At 35.6% G+C, this 16384-nt stretch overlaps 4 protein-coding genes across 8 annotated transcripts; 2 read left to right on the forward strand and 2 right to left on the reverse strand.

Moving 5' to 3' along the window:
- The first annotated feature begins 1306 nt into the window (after window positions 1-1306).
- Window positions 1307-3504, forward strand: LOC105668721 (RAB6A-GEF complex partner protein 2). Of its 2 annotated transcripts, none has more exons than XM_012361242.2 (6): window positions 1307-1713; window positions 1808-1929; window positions 2006-2113; window positions 2270-2416; window positions 2488-2600; window positions 2688-3504. In XM_012361242.2, the coding sequence occupies exons 1-6, from the start codon at window positions 1592-1594 to the stop codon at window positions 3213-3215; spliced, it is 1140 nt and encodes a 379-aa protein (XP_012216665.1). In that variant the 5' UTR covers window positions 1307-1591; the 3' UTR covers window positions 3216-3504. The 2 variants fall into 2 exon arrangements, with proteins under 2 accessions (XP_012216665.1, XP_012216664.1); XM_012361241.2 differs by having other exon boundaries at window positions 1308-1713; window positions 2270-2419.
- On the reverse strand, window positions 3205-9906 carry sage (salivary gland-expressed bHLH). Of its 2 annotated transcripts, none has more exons than XM_012361248.2 (4): window positions 9119-9906; window positions 8434-8602; window positions 7990-8184; window positions 3205-4413 (listed from the first exon to the last, which is right to left on the reverse strand). In XM_012361248.2, the coding sequence occupies exons 1-4, from the start codon at window positions 9290-9292 to the stop codon at window positions 3986-3988; spliced, it is 966 nt and encodes a 321-aa protein (XP_012216671.1). In that variant the 5' UTR covers window positions 9293-9906; the 3' UTR covers window positions 3205-3985. The 2 variants fall into 2 exon arrangements, with proteins under 2 accessions (XP_012216671.1, XP_012216670.1); XM_012361247.2 differs by having other exon boundaries at window positions 7960-8184.
- LOC105668728 (uncharacterized) lies at window positions 4928-12898 on the forward strand. 3 transcript variants are annotated; one of them, XM_067352056.1, is made up of 6 exons: window positions 4928-5138; window positions 5867-6131; window positions 6499-7024; window positions 7541-7819; window positions 9901-10301; window positions 11445-12898. In XM_067352056.1, exons 2-4 carry the CDS (start codon window positions 6116-6118, stop codon window positions 7767-7769), a joined length of 771 nt encoding a protein of 256 aa, XP_067208157.1. In that variant the 5' UTR covers window positions 4928-5138; window positions 5867-6115; the 3' UTR covers window positions 7770-7819; window positions 9901-10301; window positions 11445-12898. The 3 variants fall into 3 exon arrangements, with proteins under 3 accessions (XP_067208157.1, XP_067208155.1, XP_067208156.1); XM_067352054.1 differs by having other exon boundaries at window positions 4929-5138; window positions 5867-6124; XM_067352055.1 differs by lacking the exons at window positions 9901-10301; window positions 11445-12898 and adding an exon at window positions 7963-8101 and having other exon boundaries at window positions 4955-5138; window positions 5867-6124.
- Window positions 10413-14315, reverse strand: LOC105668722 (oxytocin receptor-like). The gene is made up of 6 exons (XM_012361246.2): window positions 13223-14315; window positions 12286-12493; window positions 11829-11923; window positions 11454-11749; window positions 11053-11193; window positions 10413-10589 (listed from the first exon to the last, which is right to left on the reverse strand). The coding sequence occupies exons 1-6, from the start codon at window positions 13513-13515 to the stop codon at window positions 10492-10494; spliced, it is 1131 nt and encodes a 376-aa protein (XP_012216669.2). The 5' UTR covers window positions 13516-14315; the 3' UTR covers window positions 10413-10491.
- Between the last annotated feature and the right edge of the window lie 2069 nt (window positions 14316-16384).

The raw sequence follows: 16384 nt of genomic DNA on the forward strand, positions 1-16384 counted from the left end.
AGTCTTTTGTTGTCTCATTATTTCATTCATTTTTGTTGCATATTTTTATTTACCAATCTTTTATAAATAAGATATTCTTAAAATAATTTTTGACAATATTTGATTTATAAAGGATTGGTAAATACACAATTTTTAAAAAGGGTAATTTTTAAGACAGTCATATTTTAAAAAATAAACAAGTATTCGATGCGACCAATATAGTTTCAAATTTTATGACACGGTTTTTTTCAATTGATATACAATATTTGTTTTAGAAGAAATTAAAGTCTTCCAGAACAAGCATACAAAATTTTGTGTATGTGTAGTGTTAAAAATATAGAATTAAATTTTAAAACTTAATTGTTAAATGAAACTTTGTGCGGTACACAATTTGCACACTTGTATGCACGCGCGCGCGCGCACGCAACGCACACAAAATTATAAAAGTAATTTATTAAAATAATTTAAATGTACATTTTCGAATTACAGGTTATTGAAAAAAACTGATCTTTTGCTAAATAAACTGTAAATGTAAAAGTAAATGCCACAATACATGTATTTACAACACGTGTGTATTTATATTTCAAATCTGATTGATATACATAATCAAGTTTTACAATTATGCATTACCGACACTTTGTAGATATAGCACATATCGAAACCAAAAAGTCGTGGACGTAGCACGGAAGAGACCCAAAAGATCGTGGACATTGCCTACGGGATTTGTGGACATTGGCTACGTAGTTCAATGTGCACGTTTTGCGCACATAGAGGCGCTAACCCACGGAAACACATAAGGCCGGAGCACAGACTTTTACATAAAGCATAATGGCCGGAGCACAGACTTTTGCATAAAGCATAACGCATAAGCATAAGGAAATTGATTGGTCCATTTCCTTATGCATTTGCTTATGCTTATATATAGACCAATCAATTTCCTTATGCTTATGCGTTATGCTTTATGTAAAAGTCTGTGCTCCGGCCTTCACGCATAAGCATAAGGAAATTGATTGGTCTATATATAAGCATAAGCAAATGCATAAGGAAACGGACCAATCAATTTCCTTATGCTTATGCGTTATGCTTTATGCAAAAGTCTGTGCTCCCGCCTGTAAAATGCGGGCATGTCCACTCTCAGGTTGCGTTCCATAAAGCACATATGCACGCATGTATCTATAGTATACGTTATGTATGCACGCACACTCTCAGGTCGAACTGTGTCTCCTAGATGGAAAGCTCCCAAAATGATTGGATTGGCTGCTTATTAGAGATTTTTGCTATGTTTCAAAAAATATCTCTAGACAATCATACAGGTTTTTTATAAAGATTGAACGTCATGTTGGCAGCAGTTGGCAGTAATAAAATGTCTTCTCACTTGGTAGGAGTGTAAACATTTTGCATGATTAGAAATGATTAGAAATTTTGACATTAGAAATTAGAAAAAGTGATGAGTAAATTAACAAATAAACTTTTGTATACGTGGTACATATATTTTAACATCCATTTTAGATGTGTAGATCATTGAATGTATGTGATGTGATACAAAGTTGGAATCTCAATGACGGATGTTATGTTTGAGAAAGTATATATGTCAACTTAAAAAGAAGCAAACATGATAGAAATTACGGCAAAACTCGTACGAGGTCCTGTATATTTCTCCGGAGAAATTATAGAATGTTTGGTTACATTCACTAATCCACCTAATCCAAATCATCAAATATCGCAGAGCCATAGGTATGATACTGTTAATAATATAATGTTAATTATTTGTAATGATTATTATTATTTATAATTATGTTTTATATTAATTAATTATGCTTTTCTATAGTGATTTGTTCGAGAGCCTCGCATGGGCAAGTGCACAGGTTCATTGCCAATGTTCAACAAATAGCAAAATGGTACTTTCAGAGAAAATAAATACTGCAGCTCGCTCAGTAGCAATTAATGCAAGTAAGAATTCAGAGAAACTATTTTATTTGAATACATAATTTTTAATAATTATATACATACATTTATTGTTTTACAGATACTACATTTGCACCATGGCAACAAGATAATGGACATGTAGTGCTAAATACAAAACCAAAAATATTGTGTTGTGATTTAAGACTATCACCTGGAGAAAGTAAAACATGTAAGTTTGTTCATGAGTATTTTAATTAAGAGCTCCTATCCAGAATTATTTATTTAATAATTATACAACAATATACATATATATATATACTTATAAATACTTATACACACGTATATATACTTATATATACTTATACTTTATAAATTTTTTCAACAGATATTTATCGCGAAACAATACCAAGTGATGCTCCACCTTCATATAGAGGACAGGCTGTAAAATATTCTTATAAGATTACAATTGGAACACAAAGAGTGAATACAGTTATAAAACTATTACGGGTACCATTTAGAGTACTCTCTTTAAGTGGTAATATTCTTAGTATTTTTAAGGAAATTATGAAATGATGATAACATAAACCTTGTATTGTTTCACAGAATTGCCAGAGATAATAGCATGCAATGATAGCGTAGATCTGAGCCCAAATAATCCATTTATGGAAACGCAACACCGAGAAACTCCATTAGATCTTGCCCTTCAAACATTGCAGGTTACATAGTTTCTTCGTACTTTTAGTGCGCTTTAAAAATTTTACAAAAATTTTTCATGTTACGTGATTGTATATTCAATGTTTCAGAATTTAACTGCCAGACGCAGTCCAAACTTTTACAACGTGACGAATGGCCGCGGCCGCGTAGTGCGATTTTGCCTTTTCAAGAATTCCTACAAACTTGGCGAGGATATAGTCGGAACTTTTGATTTCTCAAACGCTACTGTTTCTTGCGTTCAAGTGTCCGTGTCTTTGCAATCGGAGGAACATGTATCAGAGGAGTACAAGCGAGGAAAAGCTATGCCGACGTTGATCAGTTACAATAAACATCATGAAATGTGTCTGGGCTTGAAGTACTCTCATGTGGTGCTACCGATACCTCTGCACGTCACACCAGACTTTACTACTGATTTGGTGACACTTAAATGGCGGCTGCACTTCGAATTTGTTACAACGCCAAAATTGGTGGAGATGCCCAGCGAAAGCACCATCAGCTGGCATGGACCGTCGACTTTGGATGTGGAAACGATGATTTGGGATCTTCCACTGCATATCCATCCGACCACGACGCCGCCAAACACAGCGCAACAGACGAAATATAACACTATCATATAGCTATCATCGTAACACGTGACGTATCATTGTATTAGGCATTCAGTGTATGTAAAAGAAGCAAATTATCATTATGATGCAACTAATTAATTACAAAAATCAGATAGAGGCCAAGTAAGTTTTGCATTTCATGTTTTTCATAACGCTTTGGCAATTTATATAATATACAATTTTATTTTAGGAGACAATTTGTATTCCTTATGATAATTCGTTGTACATGAGAAAGATATATTTTCATATTTTTACGTATCTAAATAAGAAAGGTTGCTAATAAAAGAATATGTTAGAATCATTTAAACGTCTATTTTTATATCTATGATAAATTTTATAACAGCATCTACGACTTTATCAGTATCCGAATTGCTGCTTATTAAATTTCTGACGCGGGATTGCTATTACTTTGAGTAATGGTTCTCGAGAGACTAATGACTTTGCAGAAATGATATATTACAGCGACGAAGAAAAATAAACAAGCTCGTTTAGTCTCTATAAATAAGGCACACTCGTATAAATTCTGCTTTTTACATGATTCATGAGATCTTTTCTTTTTAACCGCACTTTTCTACGTTTTCCTGCAATCTTATATTTCCTTTTTTTTCCTCTAAATATTCATTGTTCGCAAAAAAGTAAAAAAGTGCGCCAACAAGAACAAATCCTGTAAAAATTTCAAATACAGAAAGTTTGATATTGCGCTTTTTCATCGAGGATTTGAGATGATAATGTATGCTCTCTCTAAAACATCTAAGAAGTTACTCTATTAATTTCAAGACGATCTAGTGGCGTGCTTCATAAGAGAACTGTCGGTCGTCTTGGTCGACCGGTAATCTCGGTTGCAAGGATGATACTAAAGTTGGCGGCGATGGGGTGGCGAAGGGAGCATGATAATCATATCGATAGTAGGCCAAAGAATCCCATCGAGCTGCCGGATGTTGCACCTCGAAGGACGTCGGAGGACCAGATGGTACCGCGTAGTAGCCACCGCCGCTGGATCGTTCGGGCATGCTGGGTACATAGTTGTACTGCGGCTCCAGCAGACTCTGCAAGTGCCTGATATACGTGATGGCGTGGCGCAGAGATTCGATCTTGGAGAGCTTCTTACCGGGTGGCTTGCATATCGGCAACTTGGAACGTAACAACTCAAATGCGCGATTCATGTCGCGCATGCGAGTGCGCTCGCGATCGCAAGCCGACTTCTTGTAGTCTGAAATCGTTAATTACACCAAAGTTAATGATCGTTCTTGTGCGCATTCGTCGTCGTCATTGTCGGCGTATTGTCGCGCGATAACGACTTGCTCGAATGATTGAACGAATCGAATGTTTTTTGGGCAAACAAGTTAAATCAATTTTTTTTAAAAAGCACTTTAGATTTTATGTAAGATGACAAATTGCACGGTATGTATTTTGGATCTAGCACAAAGATTTAAAAACACAAAAAATTTTTTATATAAAAATAAATGCGAGAATTTTTTTTAATTATAAGCAATTGAAAATAATCCTGCAAATAAATCGTTAAAGAAAATTTAATTTCACAAGATGAAAGAGAAAGATAAAAAAGAAAGATAATAGAGTATTTTAATTTTAATAATATTCGGTAATAGATTTAATTTTATTAATAAAGAGATATTTTTGCATCAGCAAATATATACGCTGATGGCATGGTACCTCTACAAAACTGAATAAAATATGAAATTACTATCTCATTCAATAAACATTACTGCTGGGAAAACAAAAAAAGACTAATATGACTAATAAACACAAATATGAGGATAAATTTGGATTATTTGCTTTATAAAATGTTCAAGAAAAAGAGAACTGAAAAATACACCGTAACACCATAGAAAATTTTGCTACTCATTTTTGGATACACATTTTGGAATAAAATTGAAAGATACTTAAAAATGACGAATATCAAAGCAAGCCGCAAAGGTTAGAATTAAAAGTGATATATATTATTATTTAAAAAATGTATTAAATAAAAATTTAAAACAGCAAATATTTTTGCATATCATATAAATTCACAATTTTTCATGTAGCTCATGTACGATAATGTCTCATGTTAATTTCACAGCTTATCGTATATTTAAATTGCAAATTTAGTTTGTGTTGTGCTATTGCATTCTTATGACAATTACGAGTATTCTTGACCTATCAACATGTCTTACGGAAAAACTTGCGTTTATATTTTGTACAGAGGCATTTAATCACCGCAATCGATCTCCTTCAAAAGATAATTGTTTCTTAGTACTTTATGCATCAATTATATTTGACATAAAATTTTGAAGGCTGCTTGCATTATTCACACGCTGTTTTTGCATTATTCATTTCTTAAACATATTCAGATAATATTAATCTGAAATTGAAATGCTATTGCCCTGAATCAATCCATTTCATGAAAACTATCGCTTATTGTTAGTAAACCATGTGCTTTTCCTGCAATTTGACTACATCTTGTATAAAAATATGTGATAAAAAAACTATATAGCCATTGTTGAGCTTTTGAACATTAGAGAAAGATGAATTAGAAATCTTATGATTTTTTTTAAGCATCGAAAAAATATGTCGACGATTCAATGTGTAAAATATACAAAATAAGTCCAAAAAACAATATTTTTGCTATTAATGTTAATATATTATCGCTATTGTTGTGTTAAAAGGACTAAGGTTGAACGACGCACGATATTTTCGACTACCTTTGCCTCATATGCGCAAAAGGATGACGTTAATGCGTATTATGCCGCGAATCTCAAATTCACAGTCGGGTCGTTTCCATGTGGTTCAGGATTCCGCGAGTGTAAATCCTGGATTCGGAATCGGTACGAAACTTCCAGACCGCAGCAAAACGGTGGAATCGAAACAAAGTTCGACCGAAGTAGCGCTTGTTACTTGCCGTGACTTCGAAGACAATGATCAAAGTAAGAAGTAAGAAGTGACGAATAATAAATTACATCTCTCGGTATTCTCGGTATTCGGTGTCAATAAATCCGAATATTAAATAGACAAACAATATGCTGAGTCCTAAAAATTCACGCATATTTATTGTTAATTTATGATACAGACAGAATAAAAAGCAACTTTCTATGGCAACAAACCATCGATTCTAAAGGAATTTTTATTATAAATTGAAAAATTGTATTATTTAGGAATTATGCTTTAGGAATTCCTCGAAAATTTATAAACTGATTATCTATATTTTACATCTATGTAAATGTTAAATCCACCACAAATATGAGATCACGCAAAACGAGAGGCAAAGAGATTGAAAGAGTTTTATATCTTCATTTCAAAGATAAAAAGGGATGCCAAGACATTTGCGTAGAAACCGAAGCCATCGAGCCTTCCGGAAATCTTCCATCCTCAACAGAACAAGAGAACGTTCTAGCGCTCGTCCGGGGTGATTCTGAGAAATCTGCGAAATTTCCGCAAGTCGAGGACATTCATCGGGAAACTGTGTGGAAGATGGTGCGCAACAAGAAATTGCCAGGTCAGATGGAGCGCAACTGTAGGAGCGTCGACCGGAAACAGAACGGCGATCGCGACGACGAGGCCAAGGAGAAAGAGAAATGTAGCAGTTGGTGGAAGGACGGGGGACAAACAGTTTTGCAGTTTTTCGCTAAGATTCTGGGGAAACGCGGCGGAATGGGCACTAAGGGACCGACAGATCATGTCTTGCCTATCGACAAGCGGTCCAGGAAGCGCGTCGAGCGTGTCTCGAGGGATGGCCAAGGCCATAACAGACAGAGAAGAGGCGCCGATGGGGGTAGTATACGCTTGAAGAGAGTCAACAACGGCTACATTGCGGATTACACGTGCAGGTAGCGTGGTTTGCGAATTATCGCAATTATTATATTCCGCAAGAACACCCGAAAGAATTTAATTAAAAACTTGATTTCAAAGAGTCTAGTCGTTAGAAAATAATACGGAAGTGCGAGACATTCTGTGCATTGTGGTCTAAGTGTAAATATCTTTTAATTTTATTGAAATTTCTTTGCGACTTGCAAGCATTAAAATCGCGAATTCAAAGATGGTGCGAGAATGATGAATTTTCCGATTGATCGCATACATATACGAGCTTCACAGACTCGAAATCGGTTGAGTTGTCGTAAATCGAGTTCGCGCGATTGTACCGTACCGTAGTACGAGTTTCTACGAGGCTCTCACGCACGTCTACAAATAACTTTAAACGCGTCACTTGGCATAAAAATGTATCGGCGGAATATAAATTGAATACAACTGTAATGCAAAAAAGAGCTTGCCTTTTTTCGAAAATACGTGCATACGTTTTGCACAAATTGATATTCATGCGTTTTATTGTGTTCGCGTTTTCGCAGGAATGAGGGGAACTGGCGCGACACGGCGACGGAGAATAAGTCACGTGAGGAGCAGCAACGTCCCTCGATTCTTGTGCGACAGATACAGCAGACGCGTGACAAAAGTCTACGAGTTATGCTGCTGGAACGAGAGCTGCGTCGACGTTTGCCAAAGACAACCAAGCGAGATACTCATCTAATTGCGAACGGCGTCGTTAACATCAGACGATTAAGCAATCCTCTCTGTTAACTCTTCCGCTGCAAGGAAACTAGCAATCCAAAGAACATCTGTAAATGCCGGTAATTCGTATAAATAATTTATCTTAACTTCGTCACTTTATCACTTGGAAAACGTAATTTAAGGACTGTGATATTATGTCAGTTATCGCGCGTCAGTTCTCCCAAAGCTTAGATTAGCTCAATTGTGAATGTAATCTCACCAGGCAATGCGCAATTTGACATTGCCGCACCTTTCTCAGTCTGCGACGACTCCCGTTGCACCGATTTAATGTTGGTCTCGTGGAGCATCTCGAGATGCGAGTGGCTGCCGATTATTTCCGGTTCCGGCACCCTAATCACAACTACTCCCTCGGGATTCTGCTGGCTGCGCGTCTCGAAGCTCGCTTCTTGCCATCTGCTTCTTACGGTCTGCAAACGTGCCTCTTCTACAAAAAACACATATGTAGTTAATGACGCAATTCCATTCACTAACGTATTGATTATGTACTGAACATGTAAAAACCGCGGATTAAACAACATGAATCAAAAAAACAATCCACTAATTGGTCAATTACGTCTATGATACTTGAATGTAATAATTGAAAAACGTGTAACTGATAAGCACGTGCAACATATAATAAGCACGGTTAATTTTCTCTGTGCTCCGACGTGGAAACTGAAGGTTCTTCACACACCTGAAACCAATCCTTGATCCTGCAAATGTTGATCCATCGCCGATATCGTATTCACTTGTGAGCTCACTTTTTGACTCGCAGCCTTCTGCCGCTGTTGCTTCGAGTTCTCATCCAGATCTAGTAATACAGGCGAACGCGCGTAATCCTCCTCATTGCTCTCGTTCTCGGACTGAAAATCATTTTAATTTTTTTCACATTCTGACCTGGCAAATTCGAGCGAGATTTGATTAGATTGATTTCTCGATATGGTCCTTCTTATACGTTATGACGCGAGATAAATGTGACACCGAAATATATTTCAAGAATAGATCTAAGAATCGTTGTAATTAAAAGTGACTACTCATTTAATAAGTGAATAATACAGACTGATTAAGTTGCTAATCAATGCAAAATATATAAATACTTTATAGAATTTGATTTAAAATTCAAGAAAATATGAATATTTTATTTCATAAACATTTATTTTGGCTATACAGGTGTACAGCTTGCGCAAAGTCATGAAAAAGTGACGACTGTCAATTTTATCATTGCAACGTCACACTTGTAGCGGTGATATCGTCTCGATCTGATTGCTGCTACCTCGTTTTTCTCGCTTTTTTGTAAAATAACTCGCAAGTCGAGATTCTAAAAATAAACGACGATGTCGTAGAGGGTACATCCGACGCATTCTGATGCGCATCTATACCTCGTTTTTCGCCGGCTCGGCGCGATATTCCTCCGAATTTTGCTCCATCCTAGGCACCGGATCGAGCAGGAACGGTACCTCCTCCTTGACTCTGGTGTCATCCATCGATGTACTGAAGAGAAACGACTTGGAAAACTGACGAGTCGCCTTTCTTGCCGAAGTCTCGTAAGGCATATATCACGTGGATCTAGCGACCGCGTTTGTCCTCGGATAAGATGTGGATCGGCCACAGACAGTCGTTATTAATGTTAATTTTATCCGTTTATTAAGTATTCAGGTGTTCCATCAAGGGTTCTCAATTTATCGTGACCAGATGGTCGCCGCGAACAGAGGAATGTACCAAATGTCGCATGGGCCCTGCTTAGAATATCTCATTTTTGACAAAAAATACTTTTAATAGCAAACTTGATCATTATGCATACAAGCCAAATGGTAAAAATTTGAAAATTATTGAAAGTCATTAATATAACAATATAATTGACAAAAAAATCAAGCGGTACACTCGCGGAAACTAATAATTTTGTGAAATGACTATAATCATTATTCTTTGGAATATATTATGCCAACATTCAGAATTACGATAATAATATAAATTTTACACCAAGTTATCGAAATTAATAAAGTTTGTATTTAATTTTTTACTGATTAAGTAAAAAAAATTGATATAAATATTGATCAACTTATTACTTATTTAAAAAATTCTGCTCGCAATAAATGATTAACAGTGATATAAATTTTTTGTATTATAATTAATTTTGTTTATTGCATCTTCCAATTATTAGATGGATAGCGGTGGCGTCTAGCTACGGGTGCCCATACCTGGTGCGCGATATTAGCATACGTGTGAGAGTCTCTGGGATGATCGGGATAAAAATGGGAGTACAAACATCGGGACATAATAGACGCCCGACCGATGGAAATACTAATGAGGTGGAACCGTGCAAGTATAACAGATCGTGAAGAATGGCGCACGTGGACGGAGATGCGACGGGAATTACGAATATGGTAGAAAAGAAAAAGCTCGAAAGCGCAATTACGCTCTCAACGGATACGGTTTGCGAAAATATGCGAGCTTGAATATTTTCAAGTGACGAAGATTTGTGACAGTGGATAATTCCGATCATACAGCCGAGTGGATTGTTCTGAAGTGTTCATACAAAAAATGACTTTTGTTTACGTGCAGGTATTTTTGTAATCTTTTCATAAACGAATTTTATTAAAAAATACTCGCAGGAAGCATTCGCATGCCGCGACATTGTCGTATTGAACGCATTTGCACGTTCGCAGATGTATGTATGCATCAACTATTGACAATATATTCTTTATATTCAAAACAGTCCTCCTCAAAATGCAAACTTTGTTTCGTTTCCTCTTTATCCGAATATCTTTGAACTCGCAAGTCGAGAGATTCTAGAAATAAACGACGATGTCGTAGAAGGTACATCCGACGCATTTTGATGTGTATCTATACCTATAAATATTATGATATTATATTTTCTTTCTTTCAGTTTAACAACAAGTATCATATAAAAAAAAAAATTATCGCACACTCGCAAGAAAAGTGACATGTCGAAATTTTTCGAATTGTACTTTATGCGTGGATTATGTTTTAAATACATCGGTGTTCAATCAGAAAAAGTGAGAGAAAAGTTGAATTTAAATACTTTCCGCGTAAATCCGCTATATTTAATACTGCCGTAAATAATTAATTTAAAAATTATTGTTTAACCAAGCATAGATATGTAAAATTATTTTCCGTAAAATCAAGCTTGCTTCAGACGATTTATAATTTGCAACAGTATTTGGGAAAAAAATTTGTAATATTATTAACAGGAAACGTTAATATTAACGCAATTCCTTCTTTCCTTTTTCCTGAACAATTTGATATTTCTGACTTCTGTGTTACTTTTCTTGCGAGTGTGTGTTACGATTACCATTGGTCAATGAATAGTCTTTTTTTCTGCAGAAAAAATTTGTCAACGCCGCGCGTAATTCTTTGTTGAATGCAAAGTAAATCCAAGGGTTAACGCAGCTCGTTAGACTGTTTAAGAGGCTTAAAATGGTGAAAGTAGCTCCTGGAAATTTTAACATATATAACGAGATAAGAATTAATCAATAATTCAAAATCTTGAAATTTAGTCACTGTTTCATTAATATTTAAACCAATCCATAGTCATGCTAAATTAACATTATTAATTGCAACATTGTCAGTTAAATATGATTTAAGCAAAGATATTCGAATTTTCAAATTTTGCTGAATAATTATTACAGCTTATCTTTTATTTAATAATAGTTTCTCTTGTGATTCGTCATTGCTGTTTTGCAGAGTATTTACCGCTAAAGAATGGCGATGTGGAAGCTTTGGGGTCCCACGTTGCCCAGAGTTCGCATCCAATAAAAGGGATATTGGTGATGATGTACAAAGTAACCACAACGATCGTCTGTTTCACAGTATTGATCAACGCCTTAGAGATAAACGGATCCCGATTGCGATGTGCGAAACTAGCTTTGTCGCTCTTTTTAAAACCAACGACTCCTGACATTGTATTGCTCGTCCAAATCGATATACATATTCTCGTGTAAGTGTACACGAGCACAATAAAAGGTAATAGGAACTGCGTGACACTGTACCTACAATTAAATCACGGCATTTTAAAATTTACTGACATCGTTGAATGTTTAAAGTACATAACGTATGAATGGACATTACCAAGTAATATAAGCTGCCTCGCCATATTTCAGGTAAAAAGTGGCCCAACATTCCCAAACGCCCGGCGATATTTCTTTATACGAGAATATGAAAACCTATAATTTTGGAACAAAAAACCGCCCTTCTGTTATTCATCACAATAAAAACGTAACAACATTTGTCAGGTCTAATTTGGCGATACGCGCCGGATACGTTTATCAAAGTGTCAAGAAATTCGCGAAGCAAATTCCCCTGTGTGAAATAAGCGGACAGCACATTTATAAGCGACAAGTCCGTGCAATTAGCACCCTCATAAATTAGCACGTCGACGCGCCTATTAAATTTGCGTCTGCTGTCTGCATAGGATAAAAATTAATATCTCAAGTAAACTGATCCGCCGTTCTTTGTAAAGCAAAGCCGGTGGTGAATAAGACACTTCTCGCGGAGAACGAAGGCGCGAATTAAATTTTCAACGGACCTGCGGTACACACAGTATAGCGGCAAATGCCCACGCCGCAAAAACCATCATTTTCGATCTTCTAGACGTGACGCTGCAGTAACTGAAGGGATGGCAAATGGCGTAATATCTGTCCAGCGCGGTCACCGTCAGGATATAGGAACCGAGATACAGACCGAACGGCTGTCCGAATTTGATCAGTTTACAGAGTATTGCTCCACCCTGAAATCTGACGATCATTCTGCGAAATTTCCTTAATTGGATCATCTATATTATATTTAGCAAAATCCGGCAAGGAAACTTAAATACAGAAATTTGTATTTCAAAGATATGCTAAGTTTCTTCAAAGGTCCGTTTACTGAAATTTAGTAAGTTTTTTTATTTAAGATTGTATCAAGTTAATATTGAAAACCAGAAAAAATTTCAAAATTGCTTTTCAGATTTTTGTATGGAATTATATTTTTGGGTTGTAGATTTTGTAGAAGCGTGTTAACAATTGTTTCTTGATTATTTTAAATTAATTCTAGTATATGTCACATTTTGACGAATATATATAATTTTTTAATCAAAGTGTCGATATATACAATTATTATGAAAAAATACAAAATATGTATCTATTTTTACTGATTTAAATGATAGTTGTTTTATAATTTAATCAAAAAAACTCGATATATCTATTAATTAAGACATTAAAAACTTAAAAAAATTCTTGATTTATTTTATCGTATTTATATACTTTTATTATGTCTACTTTTAAACATCGGTTTTTTCCATTTGAATAACAAAACTGATGTAAATGACTTTGACCAGTGCAATGTCACAGCTGACATATTATAGATAAGAAAACGTGTTTAACGTATTATTTGTTACTATCGCTATTTTGATAAGAATTTGCATATTACTTAACGAGAAATCATTAAATAGTCACAACAAGGTCAGCTATGACGGTGCAGCTTACCTGAACGTTATGTCCCATGCGAGTTGCGGCAGAACATCGAACAGACCTGTTAACAGATCGGCAATGCTCAAATGCAGAATGAAGAAGTACATCCTGGTGAACTTTCGTCGCTGGTAACGTCGTCTGGCGTAAAGAGCGAATAGAATCATAACATTGCCAATGAGAGTGATGAGAAATATGCTGGTCAGCACCGCGATCTCCCACCTGGCGAGGTACTCGTCCCTCGCATCATCCGGCGTTTGATCCGTAGACGAAAATGATGACAATGTCGACAAGTTCGAATTGTGCGACATATCTCTTCGCGAGCCGCGCACTCGTCTTCCTATCTTTCTGTCTTTCACTTTGTCATCCGATCGATATTTGCTACGAAAAAAAAGAGAACTCTGGAGATTGACGAATCCGCGCCTGCTACGAGCGTGCGACGCAAAACTCGCGCGCCAATTGAATATTCATACGAACTTCCGGTAGCGCTGGCGTAACAACGCTCATGCACCGACACGACATCGCGCTATATTTTTTCTGCAAATGTTGTTGACTATCGTGAAAATGCGTTGATCGATTATTGAAACACGATTCGATGTCGCCGTCAAGAGATAGATACGTATGTCGGGTTAAACTCGTCGGCTGCGAGAGAGAGAGTCAGATCGGGATGCGTTTGATCTACGGGATCGTATAATTTATAAATTTTGTAAACCGACGTAAGCAACGGCGTTGTCGATGCCTCGCGTGCAACATTGATACTGCACACTGTACACAGTCGAACCGTATCGCGCTTCGTCTGTAATCGGACGAGGTGCAGTGGAAGGATTGGCGATTCCGATTGTCGATAAAAAACAGTGGTTACGTGTAGTAAGAATTATTGCACATAAATTACGTATTTATACGTGCGAGTACATATTATTATAATGTCAACAATGTTACTCTTCTATTACAAAAAAAAAAAAAAAAAAAAAAAAACGTGATTGATGGAAATCTTGGAAATCGAGGATCTCTTGAACTTATCATCATTAATTTGTTATGTGAGAAACTGAAATCTTTAACCTCTTCGAAGATATTTGGCACGTATGTGTACGTTTAGTTTTATTTAATTTAAATATGATTGACAAAGATATAATAAAAATGACTACGAATTCATCACGATATCCCAATACAAAAGAATTGATATTTAATGGATAATTATAAATACCTTTTGAATAAATATAATTAAAAGAATAAAGTTTCTTTAATAAATTCATTTCTGAAGAGGTTGATATAGTAATCTGCATAGTTATACAGTCATTGCGTGCTAACGGGAGAATATTATAATGAACTACCTTTTTTGACCATTACTAGTGATGATGCATCGTAATGCTATCCATCATTTTTATGGATCATACTTAAACATATTAAATTATGTCTACAAAGTTAGTCTTTAAATAAAACTTCATTAGAGCATACAAAACTGGAATGACTAAAATAATGTAAAACGGGTAATCAATTTTATATGTCAACGATTATGATAATTCTTTAGGCAATCGCTGTAAAATGGAAAAATCATTGAAAAATCATGCAAGTTTCCGTATGTTGATTGTATAAATCGACGATTTTTACCTTGAAAAATTCACTGAGGATTTTTATTGATTTTTATGCATAAGATAGAAAAATAATAAAAATTTTCAATAAAAGAGAATTTTCACAATTTTTAGAAAAAGCTAATCAATCCCGATTTATCGAGTTGAATTTCTCTGTACTTGCGTGTTATTCTACCGTCCGTTTCTTTCTACCAAGTTTAGATTACAAATATTTACACGCATAGCTTTGCTTTATAGATTCAACATAAGAATATTTTTACATTTGCAATGAATGCGTAAATTCTTTCTAAAGATAGTTATTCTTGCATAAGAAAGAAAAACAGATTTGATCTGGTATCCAATAACAGCAATTTCCAGTTTTTATGTATGTAAGCAAAACATAAATTACAATTATTAGCATCAAATTAGCCTCATGAAAATCGAAATAAACATTTTTATTATGCTTGTGCGATCGCGCGTTTCACCTTGCAGATTTACTGCTAATGATTCTCCGCATCACGTGAAACCTACGACATTTGTGAGACATGCGGCACAAACTCTCCTCGCCGTCCAGGGTATTCTCTAATTATTTATGACAGTATCGAACGAAGCAAAGTGCACGATGGACTTTTTTACGGCAAACCATTTATCGAATACGTCCTCTGGCGTGTTCGCCGAAGTCTCGCTGGAGCGCTTCGCAAAAAGCATCTTCCTCCGGCGTGCGAAGCGATATATGTATAATCTTGCTAATGCACTTTTGACCCTCGATAAAAATGTAAGTTTTTACCGATTTTCTCATTGGGTGTGAATTAAAGTTATTTATGAGTCGACACTTGTATACATTTTGTTCAAAGTCAGAAGACACGAATGTAGCGAATTAATTTTGCTAAAAGTCGAGAAATCAGAAGAACGAATCAAGAACGAATATTAAAAATGTAGAATCTCTTTAAACAGTTCAATAAAAAATAAAATTTTCTTGCAAAAAGAAAATTATATTATCAAATAAGATCTATTATCATCTGATTACATTTGAACAAATTTCAAGACAAATATGTCAGCGTATTTCTCGAATAATACACATCACAGCGAATATCTTTCTTTATAAGAGAATATTTAATTGCTTTTAGTTTTTATTATCAAATGCATACATGAATAAATAGTTTCATCTGGTTTTATGCATGCGCTTTTTTCATAAGGCAAAAAGATCGATATTTCTCTCTGCCTTTCTCTTTCCATGTTATACATGTTTATTCTTAGTTGAAGAATGATAAACGGTGTCTCTTTTTTTAATTTTTCCGGTAAGACAACTATGTAAACATGACTCAATGATTGACTCGCGGCAGGTAGTTGTATAATTAATTGGTGAAGCGCAATCTCGATGTAAATGCGTTCATGCGCCAATTAATGATCCGACGACAATGTCGAGCGAACTGGGCGTGATCGCGACAGCTTCGAACATTTGTTTGATCAAAGTGTACACTCGGTTCGTTTATTATGCACCATATGGCATTGAATCGTTAAACAGTCCAATTAAATAGGCGTATATGACCCGCATTCACACGGGTCACAGGAAAGACGCGTGAGCTGAAAGATCTTGGTGCGCTGTAATTAT

The sequence above is a fragment of the Linepithema humile genome, chromosome 3 (assembly GCF_040581485.1).
Source record: "Linepithema humile isolate Giens D197 chromosome 3, Lhum_UNIL_v1.0, whole genome shotgun sequence".
NCBI classification, from domain to species: domain Eukaryota; kingdom Metazoa; phylum Arthropoda; class Insecta; order Hymenoptera; family Formicidae; genus Linepithema; species Linepithema humile.